This window comes from Ochotona princeps, chromosome 30 (assembly GCF_030435755.1).
Source record: "Ochotona princeps isolate mOchPri1 chromosome 30, mOchPri1.hap1, whole genome shotgun sequence".
NCBI classification, from domain to species: domain Eukaryota; kingdom Metazoa; phylum Chordata; class Mammalia; order Lagomorpha; family Ochotonidae; genus Ochotona; species Ochotona princeps.
The window spans coordinates 16675746-16694227 of record NC_080861.1 but is presented as its reverse complement, the minus strand read 5'-3'; the positions used below and the strand labels follow the sequence as shown (position 1 = coordinate 16694227).

Below are 18482 nucleotides of genomic sequence, written 5' to 3'. Positions count from 1 at the left end.
TGAATGATTGTGACATTACATTTAACAATGGGTTGCTGTATATGATGCCAAACGCATCAATTAAAAATGAAGTCGATCAGTTGCACATCATGAAAATCAACAACTGGTTTCTTCATCACAGCACATTATCAAGGATGTGAGGAACATTTTACAAATTATGTCTCCAATAAGGATCTACTAACCATAGCATATCTGAATAAAGATAGATAGATAAACAGTTTTACAATAAGCAAAAAAAATGATTAGACATTTCTTCAAAGATAAACTATCAAGCAGATGGAAAACAATGCTTGAAATTATTAGTAATTGGAAAATGCTCATCCAAAATACAATGAAATACCACTTTATACCAGCTGGGTGACTGTAATCAAAAAAGCAGAGAATGTGCAAAAATTGGGGCCCTCCAGCATTGCTGGTGCAAATGTCAAGTCATGAGTGGAAGTGCTGTAGGAAGCAGTTTGGCAGTCGCTCAAGTTAGTGTAAAATTATCCTGTAAACCAGCAGTTCTACTCCTAGATGTATACTCAAAGCAATGTTCATGAAGATAGCATTCACAGTGGCCAAAATGCAGAAATAATGCAGTGTCCACTAACCAAGAAGTGGATAAACAATGATGTGTGCCTTATGCTGGAAAATCATCCAACCACAAATAGAAATGAGTCAGTGATACAAGCTGCAGCGTGTATGAGCCTAAAATCCTCATGCCAAGGGAAAGGAAACAGACACAAAAGGTCATGCTTATGTGTGAGAGCAGGAGATAAGTTCATGAAGGCAGAAACGTAGTTAGCTTCTGCCAGGCAAGACAAAGAGAAGGAGGGGAGAAATGGAACTGCTTAGTGAGGAATGTCCTGTGCAGCTATCACATGTTTTGGAAGTACATGGATGTGGTGATTGGAGAATCCTGGGTTATTTGAGGATGACCGTATGTGTTTGTGACTAATGCCCCTGTGAAAGTAGATGGGGATTACACCAAGTCAAAGAGAGAGACAACATTGGAATGACTTGGCCTTCGGGAACACTGGCTTGAGGCTGGTGTCCTTGTTAGCATAGACACAGGGGGCCTATATTGAGCTCTCAAACACCTCTCCCTAGCCATCCTCCGGATGTGGTGTAGTATGGCAAGCCCAAGTGTCTTGCTTCAGTTCTCTCAGCTGGCCCTGGCCTGCCCTCCCCTCCTATACCAGATGTGCTAACTATAATGGATCCATTTCGTCCTTAGAGAGCATTGGTGAAAGGTCCCTCTCACTTTGAGGTCCTCATGTATGTAATTCGGTCTATGGCACACTCGTCAGCATCCACCATGCCTTAGTGTATTCTTGTCACCCTCCAGGTCTCTGTCCCAACCCTTTTTCCACAAGTGCTTTTGGAACCATCACATTCCAATTTACTCATTTCTCATAATAGCTCTTCCTGCCACGGGATTCCATTACTGATCTAGGAAGTGACTATCTGTGTGCCGTGGACACTGGTCAGTTTTTACCTGGCCCGTGCTCATAACGAGACACTGAATGCAGTCTTCTTTTTTTTTTTTTTTTTTTAGATTTATTTTATTTTTATTTCAAAGTCAGATATACTGAGAGGAGGAGAGCTAGAGAGGAAGTGGAGCTGCCGGGATTAGAACCAGCAGCCATATGGGATCAAGGCGAGCACCTTAGCCACTAGGCCATGCTGCCAAGCCTGAATGCAGTCTTCTTTGCCACATTACTGTGATAGGAAAAGTTGAGCAGGAGGGAGGTTGACGAGCACATAGAACTTAAGCTTAGAACATTATAGGATGCTAACTGTGCACTTCATATAATTTGGAAGTCCATATAGAAAAATACTTCCAGTAAGGAGGGTAAATAAAACGAGTATAGTGTGGTTTCTTTTATTATGAAAAATATATTTCTCATAGGAAGATGAGTGCTTATGTTTTAATAGTTTGCACACAGTTTAGAAAGATAAAATGCTAACAATTTCAGTGGAACTGTACTCTGACTTTTCCCTAGGTAAGATGTATATATACACTCAGATAATTGAATCAGAAATGCTTTATAGATAAGGTTTGTGTGCACTGGTAGAATCCAGAGACACCAGGGAAGTATTTTACATAGTTAGGGTTTGCCTGAGAAAGTAATGGCAGGGTGGCACAGATGTCGAGTGTAATTAGGACTGCCTTATAGGAGTTTCCTGACTGGCACAACAAAGAATGTAGATTTTGTTAAGTAACAAGGCATCAGCCTACTGTCCCAGGCAGGTTAGTGTGGAGACTCTGCGTAGGCAGATGGGTCGGGGGCAGTCTCCGAGTCAGAAAAGCACAGCTTGCAGGCCGACGAAGAGGCTGAAAGAGAGCAATCCGAGTGGGTGTGTTGTCGGGAAAATGGGGGGAGAGCAGCAGTCTATGCCTGAGTCAGCTGAGGGGTGCACTGGGGTGGGCGGAGCTCTCTCCTAAGTACACTGTGTCTCCTTTGAGAAGGATGTTTCCTTAGATCCCTCCAGAGGGCTAACAGTGGACACTTCCCCCCAGGGCTATGACAACTCAGAGAGCAGTGTTCGGAAAGCCTGTGTCTTCTGCCTGGTGGCCGTACACGCAGTGATCGGTGATGAACTAAAACCGCATCTCAGTCAACTCACTGGCAGTAAGGTAAGTCGTGCTGCTTTGTGATAAAAACAGTGACCACAGCAGTCTTCAGAGTTTAGGTCTGTGTGGTGGTAAAGGCAAGTTTGTTGCCCAGCTTTCTTTTTTTAAACTTACTTAAGAGTGAGACAAATAGGGAGCTCCTGTCTGCTGGTTTACTCCCCAAAATGCACACAACAGCTGGAGCCAAAGACAGGAGCTGGGAACACAATCCAGTTGCCCCAAGGTAAGGGACAGGAAGCCAACTGCTTGAGCCATCACCACTGACTCAACAGGGGTTAGAAACTGGAGTCAGGGATCAAACCGAGGTACTCTGATGGAGAGAGCTAACCAGCATCTTTACTGCTAGGCTAAGTGCGTGCTGTCCGTTCAGCTCTCAGTAAGTCAGCGTCAAGTAACTATCCTGCTCTCTTGTTCTTTTTTTTTTTTTTTACTTTTAGCTGTTTATTCTCTCACTTGTCACTCAGGTAAAGTCAGCAGTTTGGTGGGTGATGGGTAAATTGTTGTGAAAGAACATCCCTTTGTGTCTAGTTTTTTTTTTTGTAACACCAGCTACTGTTTTTCCACTGCCACACCCAAGTAGTTACCCCCAAAGGACTGTATAATCAAGAATAAATTATGGGGTGGGAGACAACACCATGGCATAGTAAGCTAAGCTTCTGCCTTTGGCACTGACATCCCATATGGGTACCAGTTCAAGTCCTGGCTGCTCCACTTCCAATCCAGCTCCATACTTATTGCCGTGGGAAAATAGCAGAGGATGGTTCAACTCCTTGGACCCATGTACCTTTGTGGGAAACCCAAAGGAGGCTCTTGGCTCCTGGCTGCAAAACAGCTCAGCTCTGGCCATTGAGGCCATTTGGAAAGTGAACAAACCAATGGAAGATCTCTCACTTTATGTCTCTCTCTTTGTAGCTCTGCCTTTCAAATTAAAAATAAAATATTTAAAAAAAAAATAAATTTCTGTGGTATTTGTAAGTAAATTACCTTATATCTCCAAAAATACGGAACATTTAACATTTGTTAATTTTCCTTTTAGAACTATGGTAACCAAATATTTATTATTATTCCTTTCTAGTCTCATTATTAGGTTCCAGGTTCAAATACAATATTGACTTGACCTATTCAAATAAAAATTGCTGGTTAGTTCTAAAACTTAACCAAACAAAGGCGAGCGTTTGGCCCAGTGGTTAAGTTATCCCTTGAGACACCCATAACCCATGTTGGAATGTCTGCCTTCATGTCCAACTACGACTGCCCTTCTGATCCAGCTTCCTGCCAGTGCGTATACTGGGAGGCAGCAGATGATGGCTCAGTATTTGGGTTCCCTGTTGCGACCCAGGGAGAGTTCCAGGCTCCTTGCTTCAGTCTGGCCAGCCCTGACAGGGAGAGTAAACCAGAAAATATCTATCCATTCATCTCTCTCTAACAAAATTACATTTTTTAATTTAACAAGAAAAATTTTTTCTTTATTTTTATTGGAAAGTCACATTTACAAAAAGAAGGAGAGACAAAGATCTTTCCTGCATTTGTTCACTATCTAAACTGCCACAATGGCTAGAGCTGAGCCAATTCAAAGCCAGGAGCCAGAGCTTCTGACAGATCTCATGCAGATGCAGGGACCCAAGCACTTAGACCATCGTCCATGCTCTCCCAAGCCATAACTGGGGAGCTGGGTGGGAAGTGGGGCAGCCAGGACTTAAACCAGTGCTCTTAGAGGATGTTAGCACTTGAAGGTGGGGGATAGCCAGTTGCTGTCACACCGAGTCCCAGAAAAGTCAATTCTTATTTTCCTCATTTTACTGATAGTACCAGCACTTAGTAATGTATTCCATAGAGGGCAGATGAAATGATGGTTATGGCCTATGAGCCAGTTAGCAGTAAGCACTCGCTTTCATTTAGTGTCCCAAAATTCTGTGATTGCCATTACTATATTAAGTTATTTTAAATAGCAAAAGGCAGAATAAAATGCAATTGAAAATGAGCTCAGCTGCACATCTTACATGAAGTGTCCTCACTTCGAGATTTAGGTAAACTCTCATCCCAAGGTGAATATAGAACTTCTTTTGAGAGAAGAAGAATCAGAGAGAGGAAAAGAAATATTGCTCATCCGCTGGACTGCCCCGGAGGACAGCGAGCGTCAGAGCTGGGCCAGGCCGGAGCCAGGAGCCAGGAGCTGCTTCAGGGCCTTCCACATGGGTTCTGGGGCCCCAGCACTTGGACCATTCTCTGCTGCTTTTCCAGGCACATTAACAAGAAGCTGGGTCCCGAGTGGAGCAGGCAGAAGCTGAACCAGTTCCCCCGACTCCCCTCCCAGCCCCAAGATCTCACGCGTGCCAGCAGCCAGCGGCTTTACACGGGGAAATCACAGCATTTGTATCAATGTGTCAGTGGCATGGTGGGCTGAGGTCTTGTCCTGCATTCCTGCCCTGGCCCATCGCCTGTAATTGTAGACAGTGACACAGATAACGCAAAGCTATGAGCACATTGTGCAACACATTACACACAAATGCTTGACCCTGTTACTGTAATGATGAAGTCTTTTAGTTTACTTACATTTTATGAGTAATGACAACATTTTCTAAAAAGGCATAAAATGGGGCCATTGCTGTGATGTAGCAGCTAAAGCCTATCAAGTTGGCATCCCACACGGACGCCAGCTCAAGTTCCGGCTACGCCATTTCCAGTCTCACTCCCTATTTGAGACCTGGTAAAGCAGTTAAAGGTGGCCCATGTTCATGGGTCCCTGCACTCACATGGGAGACCCAGAAGAGGCTCCTGGCCCCTGGCTTCACACTGACCCATAATGTGTGAATTATGGGTTATACCTCTGGGCATTGCAGCTATTTAGGGAATGAAGCAACAGATACAAACATCTATCTTCCCTCCCTATCTCTCTAACTCTGCCTTTCAAATAAATGAATTTTTAAAAACAAAAGACAAAGTAGTCATATACAAATTATGACTTTAAAATTGTGTGTATACTTCATGAGCCACAGTGACCTCGGTCCCCAGCCGGCACCCGCCTGCAGAGCAGCTCTTTGCAGTAACGTGTGTCTGGCTTCCGCCCGCAGATGAAGCTGTTGAATCTTTACATCAAACGCGCACAGACAGGTTCCGGAGGAGCCGACCCCGCTGCTGATGGGCCTGGACAGAGCTCGTGACGCTCAGCCAAGCGAACCAGGTCTCTCCCGGAAAGGACAGGCGACGGACCACCCTCATCAGCGAAAGGGAATTCTCAGACCCATCTTTTGGAGCTTAACCATTGTTTCCTAGTTTTGAGTTTTTTGTTTTGTTCCGTTTTGTACTTTCTGTACCAGAGAACTATGCTCAGTCTGCATGTGACTTTTATGATAGCTATTCCAGATTCATGAAGAAACAGTATTAACATCAGTTGATCAGTACAAAGTCATTTTTAACCTAACTCATCATTTCCCATGTTTGTACTTCTTTGTCTTCCCATTAACCTTTGCCAGTGTTATGATTGTATAAATTTTTTTAAATGCTGGTTAAACAGGAATGCTTAGAGCTTTAAAAGTTAACAGTCTGAAACATTTTTTTTGCCTTTATTCCACTGAAGAATAATATTTTTATTGCTCCTTTGAGTTTTGTTCTGTATCATGTCCTATGCTAGAAATACTTCAATGATGTGAAACGATGCAGGGCTAAGTTGAACTTGAGCTGGCCTCTGTTGGTGTGATGGTGATACGTGTCATTCATTGCCACTTCTGTGGGGTGATCTGTAGATCGAAAATTAAGACCTCAAAGAGAAATGTTACTGAATCAGCCAGTTCTGGATACCTGATACTGTTTGTTGGTTATTGATCTTGCCATCTTTATTTAAAACCATGCCCCTTGTATGATCCCTTAAGAAAGCTGCACCAAATCATCTCCCTGTTGTTTTCTTGACACTTACGAACATAGAAGGTTTCATTGCAGGGTTTTTGGTTTGTATCTTTGTTGTGAATGATGCTTTTTTTTGTATTTATTAATATCAAATTCACTTACGAATAAACTTGATAATGGAAACAGACAAAAAAAAATCAAGTGCGTGTGTGTCCTTGACCATCTTCTGTTTGTCATTTAATAAACAGGCTAATTATTGAGACATGGGAGTTGAGAGCAGAACCTTTTCGTCCAGTGGTGGAACCTGGTTTCCTTTGACCATGAAAGTGTCTAACTTGAGAACGTTGATCCTGATGAGGGAGGAGTGCCAAGGCTCTCTGCAGATACTGCGCCCACATTCTCTACCTCTTCAGGGCGGGAACTTGGAACTGAACTGCTGCCTATAGTGTCTTTTGGAAAAGTACTCCAAGGGTGATTTTCTGTTAATTTTTTAACAAAAAAAAAAAAAAAAGCAAAAAACGTTTAATCACCTTCTGGCACGCCTGTTCTTTTCATGTGCAGCAAACCTTCAGAAATTACCAGTTTTGGTGCAAGGCCAAATCAGATCTTTTGGAACCAGGATGCTAATGGTTTCTCATCTTGACTTTTTTTATTATTAATTTTTTGTTAATCCTAACAGAAAGTGAATTTGACTGGAAAGGCAAATAGCTATTAGGAAAGCGATTTGCTTACTGTTACAGAATTATCTGTACTTTGTTTAATTGAAAGAAAAATGTAGAAATGTATGTAAAGAATTGAAGAGCAGAGTACTGAATGGATGACGTGCCCTAGGCTTGCCCCTCCCTCCCTTTTCGTTCTAGCAGCAGGAAGATAGTTTCTCTATGCCCCCTCCCCATGACCTGTAACAGTTTTGTTTGCTAATGTTGATTACATTGTGTATTTATAGTTCTATGCTTACTGTTGTGCATATTACTGGCAATAAAACTGTACATAACATTACTTGGAGAAATGTGTGTGCTTCCGTTGTGTTTCTGTCTCACTGTGTAGACACACTTTATCAGGTACTCTCATGCGTTGTGTAAGTACATCCGGGGCCTGCAGGTACAGTCCAGTGGATATAGATGGCCGCATACACAGGTCTGTGTTGCCTAAGACATTAAAAACATTTAAACTTGATTGCTTTGTGCACCATGATGTCTGTGTTTTATTCTCATTTTCAAGCAAAATCATGGTTTAATATTAACCTCTGCTTTAAGATTCTGTTCTTATGACCATTCAGTAGAGTGACTTAATGATAATTCCACCTGGAAAACTGAATAAAGCACCTAGCTTCCGAGGAGTGGGTGAACTGCATAACAGAAACTATAGTGTAAAGTGTCTAAGTGAAAACTAGCTTATATAACCACCAAAGGCATCATGTTTAAAATTCTGTATTTTCAGTTGCTAAGACCCTGAAAAACCTATTACTCATTCAATTTATCATATGCAATTTATCATTCATTTGTTCATTCCATAAACATACTTGGCTATCAGTTATTAAAGAATTATCCTTTTAAAAAAAAACTATTGGTTAAAGTTTGTCCTCTCACATTTCTCTTCCAAACTAATTAAATGCCATTCATTTACAGCACTGCTCAAAGGTCATGAAAACCGTGTCATTCCAGTTTCTAAAACCTGTCTATTCCAAGAGTCAAATTCTGTAGTAGAGTTTATTTCTTGAGGACAAGTATAAAAAAGGGGGGTGGGGTTGGGAAATGGGTGGAAGGGAGAGGGGGTGGTTAAAAAAAATTCTGCATTTTCCAAGTGGAAAGGGTATGAACCTGAGACTTCTGATTCCAGTGTAGAGCAGCTTATCTGCTGTGTGCCTTCCTGTTTTATCCTTACAAATGTCAGAACATAATGATTGCACCATTAGGTCATGCCCTACAATAAAAGAGGAGAATCAGGCAAGAATCTTACAATTGTTTGCTTAGAATGACAAGTACGTACAAATGCAAACCAGTATTGCTCCATGATAGGTGAGAGGTGGTTTATAGAAAAATTTATATTTGAAAAACAGAGTTACACAGGGAGAGACAAAGAGCATTCTTCCATGTACTGGTTCGTTCCCCAGTTGACCACAACGGCCAGGACGAACCTAGAAATCAGCCCAGGTCTCCCCTTGGTTGGCAGGGTCCCAGGTACTTGAACCATCTTCCCATGCTTCTCAAGGGCATTAACAGGGAGGTGTATCAAAAGTGGAGCAGCCAAGACAAAGCGATGCTTGTACCAAATACCAGCATCGCAGGGAGCAGCCTAACCCACTGTGCTGTAACACTGGTGTGACAGTGTGAGTGGTGTGTTACTCCATCCGCTGTATCATTGTTGCTTGTATTCTAGTACATTTTCTTGTTTTTGCAGCTATGTGTGCAAAGAATAGTCTAGAATTCAGCTAATTTGTTTTAAAGAAACTGACCGTTTAAAAGTTCTCTTTAATGTAGAATTTTTGGAAAATAAGGAAAAGCTGAAGAAAAAAAAGTGCCTCCAATAGTAGCACTGAGCTGTATCTTGCTGTTTTGTGGAAATCAAAGTAATGAAGAGTTTGATTTCATACTAAAAATGGTGAGGAAACATCGAGTATTATCCACCAGAAGAGTGACAGAATGAGCTAATATTTTGAATCTTTCAGTTCTTCTGTGAGTTATTTAATACTTTTCCGATCTCCTGTAAGCTTGCTAGTCAACTGAGTAAAGATATCCTAGTTGCTTTAAATGACTGGCAATAAATTATTCCTGTGATGAAAATCCAAACAGCAGGGACTATTTTCTTTTTAAGTACCAAATGTTCAGTATTGCATATTGATCTGCCTTCATCTGTGTAGGAGGCATCCAAGTACCTGCCTAAAAGCAGTAAACCAAGAGTTCCAGGGCAGTGTGCCTAGTGCTGTGTGATCCAAACAAACAGCTGGGAGGTGAGGGAGGGAGGAGAGACATACATCAGATGTACTCCGGGGACCCGGTGCAATGGCTAAACTGGCTATTCCACCTCCAAGTGCTACATCCTATGTGGGTGCTGGTTCATATCCTGGCTGTTCTACTTCCTTCCAGCCCCCTGCTTGTGGCCTAGGAAAACAGTGGAGGGTGCCCCAAAGCCATGGGTCCCTGAGCCCAAGTGGGAGATCTGGAAGAACCTCCTGGCTCCTGGCTTCAGATCAGTTCAACTCTGGCTATTGGTGGCCATTTGGAGAGTGAACCAAGATGGAAGATCTTTCTGTGTCTCTCCTCTGTAAATCTGTCCAATAAAAATAAATCTTTTTTTAAAAAAAATTACTCATAGCTTTGTGCAGTGGCTGTATCATAGGCAATGAGGTTTATCCAAGGCATGATTATTGCTAATTGAAAACTTTTTCCAATACCCTGCCATAACAGAATCTGCATTGGCAATTTTTTGACAGTCTCCATAGAAACCGAAAAAAAAAAATGTACTCATGGAAAAGAGCTGGATTAGAGAGCTCCATCTGCAGGTTCACTCCCCAAATGCCTACAAAACACCGAAAACCAGGAACCCAATCCGGACCTCACACACAGGTTACAGGAATCCAAGTAAATGAACCATCCCCTGCTGGCTGTCAGGGTGTGCGTTAGTGGAAGCTGGAATGGGAAATAGAGCCAGGTCTCAAAGCCTGGCACTCTACTCAATGTGCACATTTCTGTTTGTTGTTTGTAAATATTTTAAAGAGCTGCGGAGAGACCTTCAAGCCACTGATTCACTGCTCACATGGCTGTGAACAGCAGGCACTGGACTGGCTGCAGCGAGGAGCCAGGAAGTCCATGTGGGTCCCCCACCATCTTCTGCTTTCTGAGGTGCATTAGCAGGGAGCTAGCTCAGAAGTGGAGCAGCCAGGACTAGAGACAGCAGTCACGTGGGAGTTGGACATTGCAAAGTGGTAGCTTAACCCGCTGCCGCGTAACAAGCCTTGTTGCAGGCATCGTAACAGGCAGCTTCACTTCAAAGCCAAATACCTGCCTCCAAATTTTCAAACTGAAGCTGTCACTTTGTGATAACCTCAGTTGACCATAATTAGTTTGGAGTTTGGGAGAGTGGCACAAGATAGAGTAATGGATATTCCCACGAAAGGCATTCTATGATGTATGCTAAATGAAGTAATAAGATCACCAAAGACTGAAATATAAGAAGGGTGTGATTAGAGAGCAAAGCAGCTGGTACAGAGGAAGACTGTTTTGGGACCTCTGCAACCCGTACAGGAGTACCTGGCCTGGAGGCACAGCTTCTCTGCTGCTGGTTCTGCTTCCTGCTGATGCAAATCCTCAGATGGCACCAGTGGCTCAAACACAAATACTTCCAGGCTTCTCAGATTCCGGTGACCGGAATCTGTCTCTCCTCTATCACCCTTTCTATGTCTCTCTCAAAAACTTGCAAGACTTTTTAAGTTGGAATTAATATCTCAAACACTGACTTTCACATGGTGCAACAACTTGAGAAGTGAGGTGTTTTTCCCTACAATTTTTAAACATTTACTTTTACTGGAAGGCAGCTTTACAAAGAGAGACAAAGATCTTCCATCCATTGCTTTATTCCCCAAGCTGTCACAGTGGCCAGAGCTGAGCTGATCCAAAGCCAGGAGCCAGGAGCTTCTTTCAGGTCTCCCATGCGGGTGCAGGGTCCCAAGGTTTTCAAAAGGACAACTTCTACTGCTTTCCCAGGCCATTGTAACTCATGAGGCTCTGCTAACCTGGTTCTGGTTTCTGCTGTTCACTTATTCAATATTTGAGTCCCTGCTGTGCACATGGCTCCCCTGGAGTCTGTTTACTGGAATTACATAGCATGGATCTAGTTGCAGGGGAGATGCATTGTTGTACCTGTGGACACAGAGGTGTAAAAGAAGGGCTGGCCTAAGAAGGGCTGGCCTGTTCAGGCCTATTCAGGGATGCTGCCCCTTGCAGACCATTCTGACCAGCCTTCTTGCTGCTGCCCAAGACTCCATGTGTTCATCCATCATCAATAGTAAATAGACAAAGCACAGCATTTTCCTCTCAAGGAAGTATGAATCTGTTGTTTATTCAAAGTGAGTATGAAACAATAATTGTTTAATAACTGCTCACTTTTGCCTAAAGTCAATGGACAGCATGAGTTGTTATCGAAGTTTGGGTCAGAGTAGAGATTTGGAGTCACAGTTGTATTGCTTCAGTAAAACAAGAAACTGGCTAAAGTACCACTCTCCCCCTTGCAATGAATTTGCCAGCTAGAGAGCATTTGGCAACAACATAAGGGGAGCTTGGTTGTCATGATTTGAGTTTGGGGGTCATCCTATAGGACAAAGGACAGCCCCAGGATGAGAACTGCCCAGCCTCGGGCCTGGCTAAAATCCTTGCCTTGCATGCACCAGGATTCCATTTGGGTGCTGGTTCTAATCCCAGCTGTTCCAGTTGCCAGCCAGCTCCCTGCTTGTGGCCTGGGAAAGCAGTGGAGGATGGCCCAAAACTTTGGGACCCTGCACATGTGGGAGATCCGGAAGAAGCTCCTGGCTCCTGGCTTTGGATCAGGTCAGCTCTAGTCATTGTGGCCACTTGAGGAATGAACCAGCAGATGGGATCCTTTTTCTCTCTAAATCTGACTTTCCAATAAAATTTTGTAAAAATCATACTTAATCATCCTTTTAAAAAAACAAAAACAAAAACAACAAATGTCCACTGTGGCTGAGGCTGGACTAGGCCAAACCCAGGAGCTGGGACCTCAATGCAGGTATGCCTTGTGGGTCGTGGGGACACAACTTGCCTAGCAGCATGCAGTAGCAGGGCCAGGAATGAAACGCAGGCACTCTGAGATGCCATGGGGACCTCCCATCTGGCATCTTTACTTCCAGGCCAAATGCCTTCCCTCCTGTCAAGTGGGGATGAGCAAAGGTCTCCAGGATGGAGGAGGTCATGTTCATTTTTTTGCTGCTCTCACGTTTTTTTGTTTCCCATCTTGGTAATACTGTCTTTTCAGTTCTTGGTTGCTATGAATGAGATATTTTCTGTATTTTGTCTAACTTTTTAAAAGATTTATTTCTTCTTATTGAAGGACAGATTTACAGAGAGGAGAGACACAGATTTTTCGTCTACTGGTTCACTCCCCAAGCGGCCGCAACGTCAGGAGCTGAGCTGATCCAAAGCCAGGAGCCTGGAGCTTCTTCTGGGTCTCCCACGCAGGTGCAGGTCCCAAGGCTTTGGGCCGTCCGCAACTGCTTTCCCAGGCCACAAGCAGGGAGCTGGATGGGAAGTGGAGCTCCTGGGATTAGAACTGGAGACCATAAGGGATCCCAGTGTGTGTCAACGTGAGGGTTTAGCGACTAGGCTGTTGTGCCAGTCCTATTTTGTCTCACTTTTTCAGTATTTTCTTTTCTAACACTGAAATTGCTTTAACCACAGAAAGTCTTTTTTTTTTTTTTTTTTTTTTTTTTTTTTTTTGGAAAGTCAGATATACAGAGAGGAGGAGAGACAGAGAGGAAGATCTTCCGTCCGATGATTCTCCAAGTGCTGGGAAGCTGCACTTGGATTTCTTCTTCCTTCTAGCAGGTTCTAATCCACCCAGAAGCTCCCAGCAGATGCCTGATGCTGTTTTTTGTTTTCTTTTAGCAGAGGTGATCCTTCCAGAGATATGGAAGGAAGAAATTAAAACAACAACAACAAAGAAACAAACCCAAAGCACTTGGCATCCTTTTCTCTGCTGGGCTGCTGTCTGCCCACAGACCATTCTAGTGTTTTCCTTTCGGTTTCTCGTGCCCACCGACAGTTTTTCAGCCACTGGGCGGGGGAATCTAGGAAAACACCCGTGTTGTTTTTCAAATTTCTCAGGTCGAGCTCATTGTGCCATAAGATTTTGTTGTTGTTGAGGCTCTGCTTCCACGTGTTTTACGATATCGCTGGTAGCTGGCACTATTTACAGGGTCCCAAGAATCAGTTATCCCCCTTCCCCTCCTATTTCAGCACATTTCCCAACCACGGTAGACTGGGCTGCTCTGGTTTCTAGAGGCGATGCCAGCAGCAGGGCTAGGTCACCAAGCAGTTGTTTCCGTGGGGTGAGGACTATCCTAGAGTTGGGCTTGGAAATTGTTTCTGTTAACTCGGATGGGGCAGCTGATCTGGAATCGCTGGACCGGGCTTCTCGAACTGACGTTTCGGCCTGAATAACGTAAGGCTGGGTTTAATCAGAAAGCCCTGCTCCGGCTTTACCGACTGTTTCCTCAACTGTGAAATGCCATCTTCCGCATCTACCTCCGTAGCTGTCGCAAACGTTTGTGAAAAGAGGAAATGACTCTGCAAGCTCATATTTAAGTAACAGAAGCCTGAGATTCTCTCCTTTTTTGGCCGAGAGACGTTGTGTTACCACCCGGGTTGAACCTGTTTTGGAACTATCTGGGTCGGAGTTGGAAGGCAGCAGGTTCAGGCAGCTCGGATCTGCCTCGGCTGCCTGCCTGCCTCCCTCCCTCGGCGGACCCCGAGGCCCGTGGCCGGGATGCACCGCTAAGGGAGGCCAAGGGAGATTCCCGCGGGGCGTCGTAAAGCTCCACAGCCCCAAGGTCAGCGACCGCTCCGGGTCACCCACGCGCGCCAGCCACCCCAGGCGCCGGGGAAGACCTTCCGGAGTTCTCCCGCGGCAGCGCTGATTGGCCTGTTCTTACGCTAATCAACGTGCTCCGCACACCCCAGGACCCACAGCATCCCCCTACAGAAGAATAAGAAAGACTACCGGAAATGGCGTCAGAAGAGCGCGGCGCCTGCGGCTGTGGCGTTTGGGCCACTTCCGCCAACGCCGTCCAATGAACTCTGTCTTCGGCCTGCAAATAAAGTCCTCAGACCTGTCCCAGGGAAACGACGTTGTCATTGGTTGTTGGTCCAGGGGCGCAGAGACTCACGGGAGCCCCGTCCGCCCATCCTTCCCCGTGATTGGCCGCTTGGAGCGTGCATCGTCTTGCTCTGTGGCCGGAGCGGGTGCCTCTTCGTGGACTGGCAGCGCGGCAGGCGGCGAGGCCGCAGGGGGCCGGGACCTGGCCGCGGGGGGCGGGGCCGCGCTGGGTCCGACCGCGAGGCGCTGGGCGTGGCCCGGAGCGCGGGGCCACGCGGGGGCGGGGCCTGGGCGGGGCCCGCGGAGGCGGAAGTGGCGAGCGGGTTCGGAGCCGGAGTCGGAGGAGAGGAGCCGAGGCAGCGTCCGGGCGGGCAGAGCGGCCGGGGCGGCGGGGCGCGGGCCAGGCCGAGGGGCCGCGGAGCGGGAAGCGGCTGAGGGCGCTCGTGCCGCGGTCGGTGGTCGGAGCGGGCTCCTCCGCGCGACCCCCGGGGTGGGGAGGGAGAGGATGCGGGCCGGGCGGCGGCGGCTGCGGCGGCGCTAGCGGCGGCATGAGGCGCGGCGCCGGGGTCCCCGGGAGGGAGGCGCTGCCGGCGGCCCGGCCGCTCCCGCTGCAGCTGTTCGCCGGGCTCGCCGTGCCCTGCCCGCGGGGCCCTGGCCACTGGCGTCGCGGTCGCCGTCCGGGCCGCCGCTGGTGACCGCTCGCCGCCGCCGCTGCCGCCGCCGCCGGAGGCTTGCACCCCGCGCCCTGCCGTCCGTGCGCACCCGCGGAGGAGCCCCGGTCTCCCTCGGCCCCCAGGACGCGGAGGCGTGCGCCGCGCGGGGTCGGCGGCGAGGCCCGGAAAATGGCTTGGGTGCTCAAGATGGACGAGGTGATCGAATCCGGGCTGGTGCACGACTTCGACGCCAGCCTTTCCGGCATCGGGCAGGAGCTGGGCGCCGGCGCCTACAGCATGAGGTACGGCGGGAGCTGGCCTGCCTGCCCCTGCAGCGGGGAGCCCCGCAGGCCTCGGGGCGCACCCCCGGGAGCCGCACTCCCCCGGGGCCCCCCGCTGTGTGCGGCTGGCGGAAGGCGGTGGGGGAAGGGGCTCCCCGGCCTTCCTTGCAAGTGGTTTAACAAGCCCCTTGGCTGGAGCTGGCGTAGACTGGTGGAAAATGCTGGTCACCGGGTGGCCATCCGGTGCTGCCCGGTCGCCGTGCATGGTGGGCTTTGCAGCTTGCACATGGTGCTTCCGCGGCTGTTGTAACAGTTAACTCTGTCCTAAGAATGGGCCCGGGGGCGTTCTGCTTGTGTGCGAGCGAAGTTTCTTGTCCTGGGGGACCGGCCTCTCGTGCCTCCTGAGGGCTTTTAAGCTGCAGCGGCTGCACTCTGCACTCCCGGTCCCCCCAAACAATAGTTTGTTTAGTCTCTACCATTCATTTTTGTTGAATTCTGAGCTTAGTGGCTGTACTCGTTTTTGGAAACCCTAACTAGCTTGAAAGCTCGGTTTTAGGGTGAGGAGGTGCGGTAAGGAGCTGGGTTGAAATTCAGCTTATGAACTTGGAAGTCATTCCGCCGGTTATCTGCCTGCAGCCATAGGGGTGCGAGTCGGGGTGTGTGTATGGAAGCTTCTGGAGTGGCCTGAACGATGGGATCCTCTGGCCGGTGGCATGCGGGGCGGGGGGGCTGCTCCCCGAAGTCATGCAGCTTTAAAGCTTCCAAGAGGAATTCTGGGTCCTGAAGAACCCTCAGAACAGCCTAGAGACTTCTGGGAGCGTGGAACCTGGAAGCAGGTAGTGGAGAGCGTGACCTGAACTCGTGCTGGTCTCCCCGGACTTGGCACCTCTCGCATTTGGCTAACTCGGCTCGAGCCAAGCTCGCCTGTTTTCTGGAACAGCCGTCTCAGGTGTTGAGGGCGGGCTGTCCCGGGACTCGCAGGGCGCTCGGGGGGCACCAGGTGTTTCCACCTTGCTTCTGCTTTTCGGGAAATGAAAGCTTGTTGCTGGGAACTGAGGCAGGGCTGTGTGAGCTTCCCCCCACACACACACGGATTTTTACTTGAAATCTGTGAGTCAGCTGCCTTATTCCCCTTAGTTAACTTCTGTTTCAGTGGAAAGGGAATGAAGTCTTGGTATTAACCCTCATCCTGCCCTGGTTCTGAAAGTGTGGCCCGTGGTCTTTGTCATTCCGTGTCATTTGCAACAGTCCCCCTGGGGAAACTTTGTCCCTTGACTAATCTAAGTCCTCACGTGTCAGTGAGAGGCGGCTAGCATGTTTAAAGAACTTGTTCAGCTTTTTTTCCTTTAGACAGTCGTGAGAGTGCCCCTTGCCAAGCTGAGGTCCGTGATTTCACAGGGACAGCCTAGGAAATTCGAAAATGGACTAACAAGGAGAAGAAGACAAGGAAGAAGCATTCGCGGGGCAGGGGAGGGAGCAGGTGGCTTTCCACGTGGCCCCTGGACCCCGAAGACTTGGGAGTGGGTCTGGGGAGTGCCATATTTCCTCCGGCATCCAGTGGGAAGGAACAGAGCTCCCTTTCCTGGTAATTCAGAAGTTCACTTGAGGAAATTATTATTGCTGATAAAGACTCACTTTCTAGGTGGCCCTCCATTTTCCTTTGAAAGCAGGCTTGCTTCATTTGCTGTTAGGATGGGTTCAGAGAACAGGTGTTTTTAAAACTCAGGGATTGGTTTCCTCAGCGTTTGAGGAAGATAGTTTGAAAGAAAAGAGGGGTTTCTGGCTTGAATGGTCCTGCCTCAGACAGTGGAAACGGGTAATATTAGGCACATTGCCACTTGCTTCTGATGCTTGCTTAGTCTGCCTTTTGTTTTTGGCTCCTGTGTGTGTGTGTGCGCGCATGCGTGCACGCTCGCATGCTGGCACACACTGCTGGCCACACTTGAGTGAAGGATGTTAGCTGTGGCAGGTTCCATGTGAAATGAGGCAGGTCATAAATCTTTTTAAAAGTCTACAGTTTGGGCTCGGCAGCGTGGCCTAGTGGCTAAGGTCGTCGCCTTGATCCCATATGGCCGCTGGTTCTAATCCCGGCAGCTCCACTTCCTCTCTATCTCTCCTTCTCTCAGTATAGCTGACTTTGTAATAAAAATAAAATAAATCTTTAAAAAAAAAAGTCTACAGTTTGTAATTTCCAAGGGCAGGGAGCAGTCAGCCCGGTCACAAATGTGTGGCCCAAGGCTGAGATGTGGAAGTGTCCCGCGCCCAGCAGCCTGTCCTCCCTGCTCTCCAGCTCCCTCACCAAAGGGAGGTTGGAATCCATTGTGTCCTGAAATCTAGGTCACTTATGGTTTGTGAAATGTGGGGCAGATAACCAAATGTCCTTAAAAAAGTGAGCCTTGGGTGAAAACCTCGTGAAGAGAGGGTCTTTTGGACCACCATTGTTCCCGTGAAGTTTACAGTCCATGGCAGGTTCATTTTCAGGGCTGAGGTCAGTATTGCGTTGTGGAGGGTAAGAAGTGTGGTTGTACTTCCTCTTGGAGAAGCTTTGATGGGAAATGGTTACCTGACAGCAGGCATCATCCCAGCCTTCTTGGCCGGCCTTCCCTGCCGTGTGCCTGTTAGGAAGTATATTGTATACCCCGCACATTTCGAAGTGGGAGGTTCTTCCGTAACTTGCAGATAAGTTGTAAGTCAGAACTGCTGTGAGGCAAAGGCATTTTTTAATAGTGATTAAAAGGTTAGAATATTAGAGGCTCTGAGTTGGTGGGGTTTATATCGTAGCAGTTAATGGCTGCTGATTTTCTTTGGGTCTCATACTGAAACAGAATTTATGTCTTGGAAATACAGAAAGGTTTTAGAGCCACTGAAACTCAGCATTCTTCTAGAAATGACAGTTGTTTCTATATAACTGCTTGCTTCAAGGCTTAAAACCTTGCTCTGGATTTTAACCTGTCATAGGAAGGAATTGAACAGATTGCTATTTTATAAATTAAGGAGTTCAGATTCTGGTGTCCACATTGGCTTTTGCGTTCATCACCTTTAGGCACGAGTTGCCCAGCCCTCTGTAAGGACTGCTTGCTGAGTAGTTTACTTTGTAAGCTGGATGAGCTGTAGCACGTGTTTTTTTTTTTAACCCTAAATAAATGTGAAGCCATGCCTAGCTCGGGGTGGCCTGAGTTCAAGTCCAGAGGGCAGCCTGTGAAGAGGTTTCTTGATGGCCGTAGAGAAGTGCTTACTGTGCATTGATAGTGTGTATTC

At 47.1% G+C, this 18482-nt stretch overlaps 2 protein-coding genes and 1 pseudogene across 6 annotated transcripts in view; all 3 read left to right on the top strand.

The window, feature by feature from the left end:
• The window catches only part of CLASP2 (cytoplasmic linker associated protein 2), a 164541-nt gene extending 157079 nt beyond the window's left edge, over nt 1-7462 (top strand). For all 4 annotated transcript variants that reach the window (XM_058657143.1, XM_036497694.2, XM_058657145.1 and 1 more), the window contains 2 exons: nt 2507-2623; nt 5692-7462. In XM_058657143.1, coding sequence (XP_058513126.1) covers nt 2507-2623; nt 5692-5781 — 207 coding nt within the window. In that variant the 3' untranslated portion in view covers nt 5782-7462. The remainder of the gene's footprint in view (nt 1-2506; nt 2624-5691) is intronic.
• Nucleotides 7463-9776: 2314 nt separating this feature from the next.
• Nucleotides 9777-9908, top strand: LOC118760418 (U4 spliceosomal RNA; annotated as a pseudogene).
• Nucleotides 9909-15111: 5203 nt separating this feature from the next.
• Nucleotides 15112-18482, top strand: part of UBP1 (upstream binding protein 1) — a 44325-nt gene continuing 40954 nt past the window's right edge. For both annotated transcript variants that reach the window (XM_058657151.1, XM_058657150.1), the window contains exon 1: nt 15112-15245. In XM_058657151.1, coding sequence (XP_058513134.1) covers nt 15133-15245 — 113 coding nt within the window. In that variant the 5' untranslated portion in view covers nt 15112-15132. The remainder of the gene's footprint in view (nt 15246-18482) is intronic.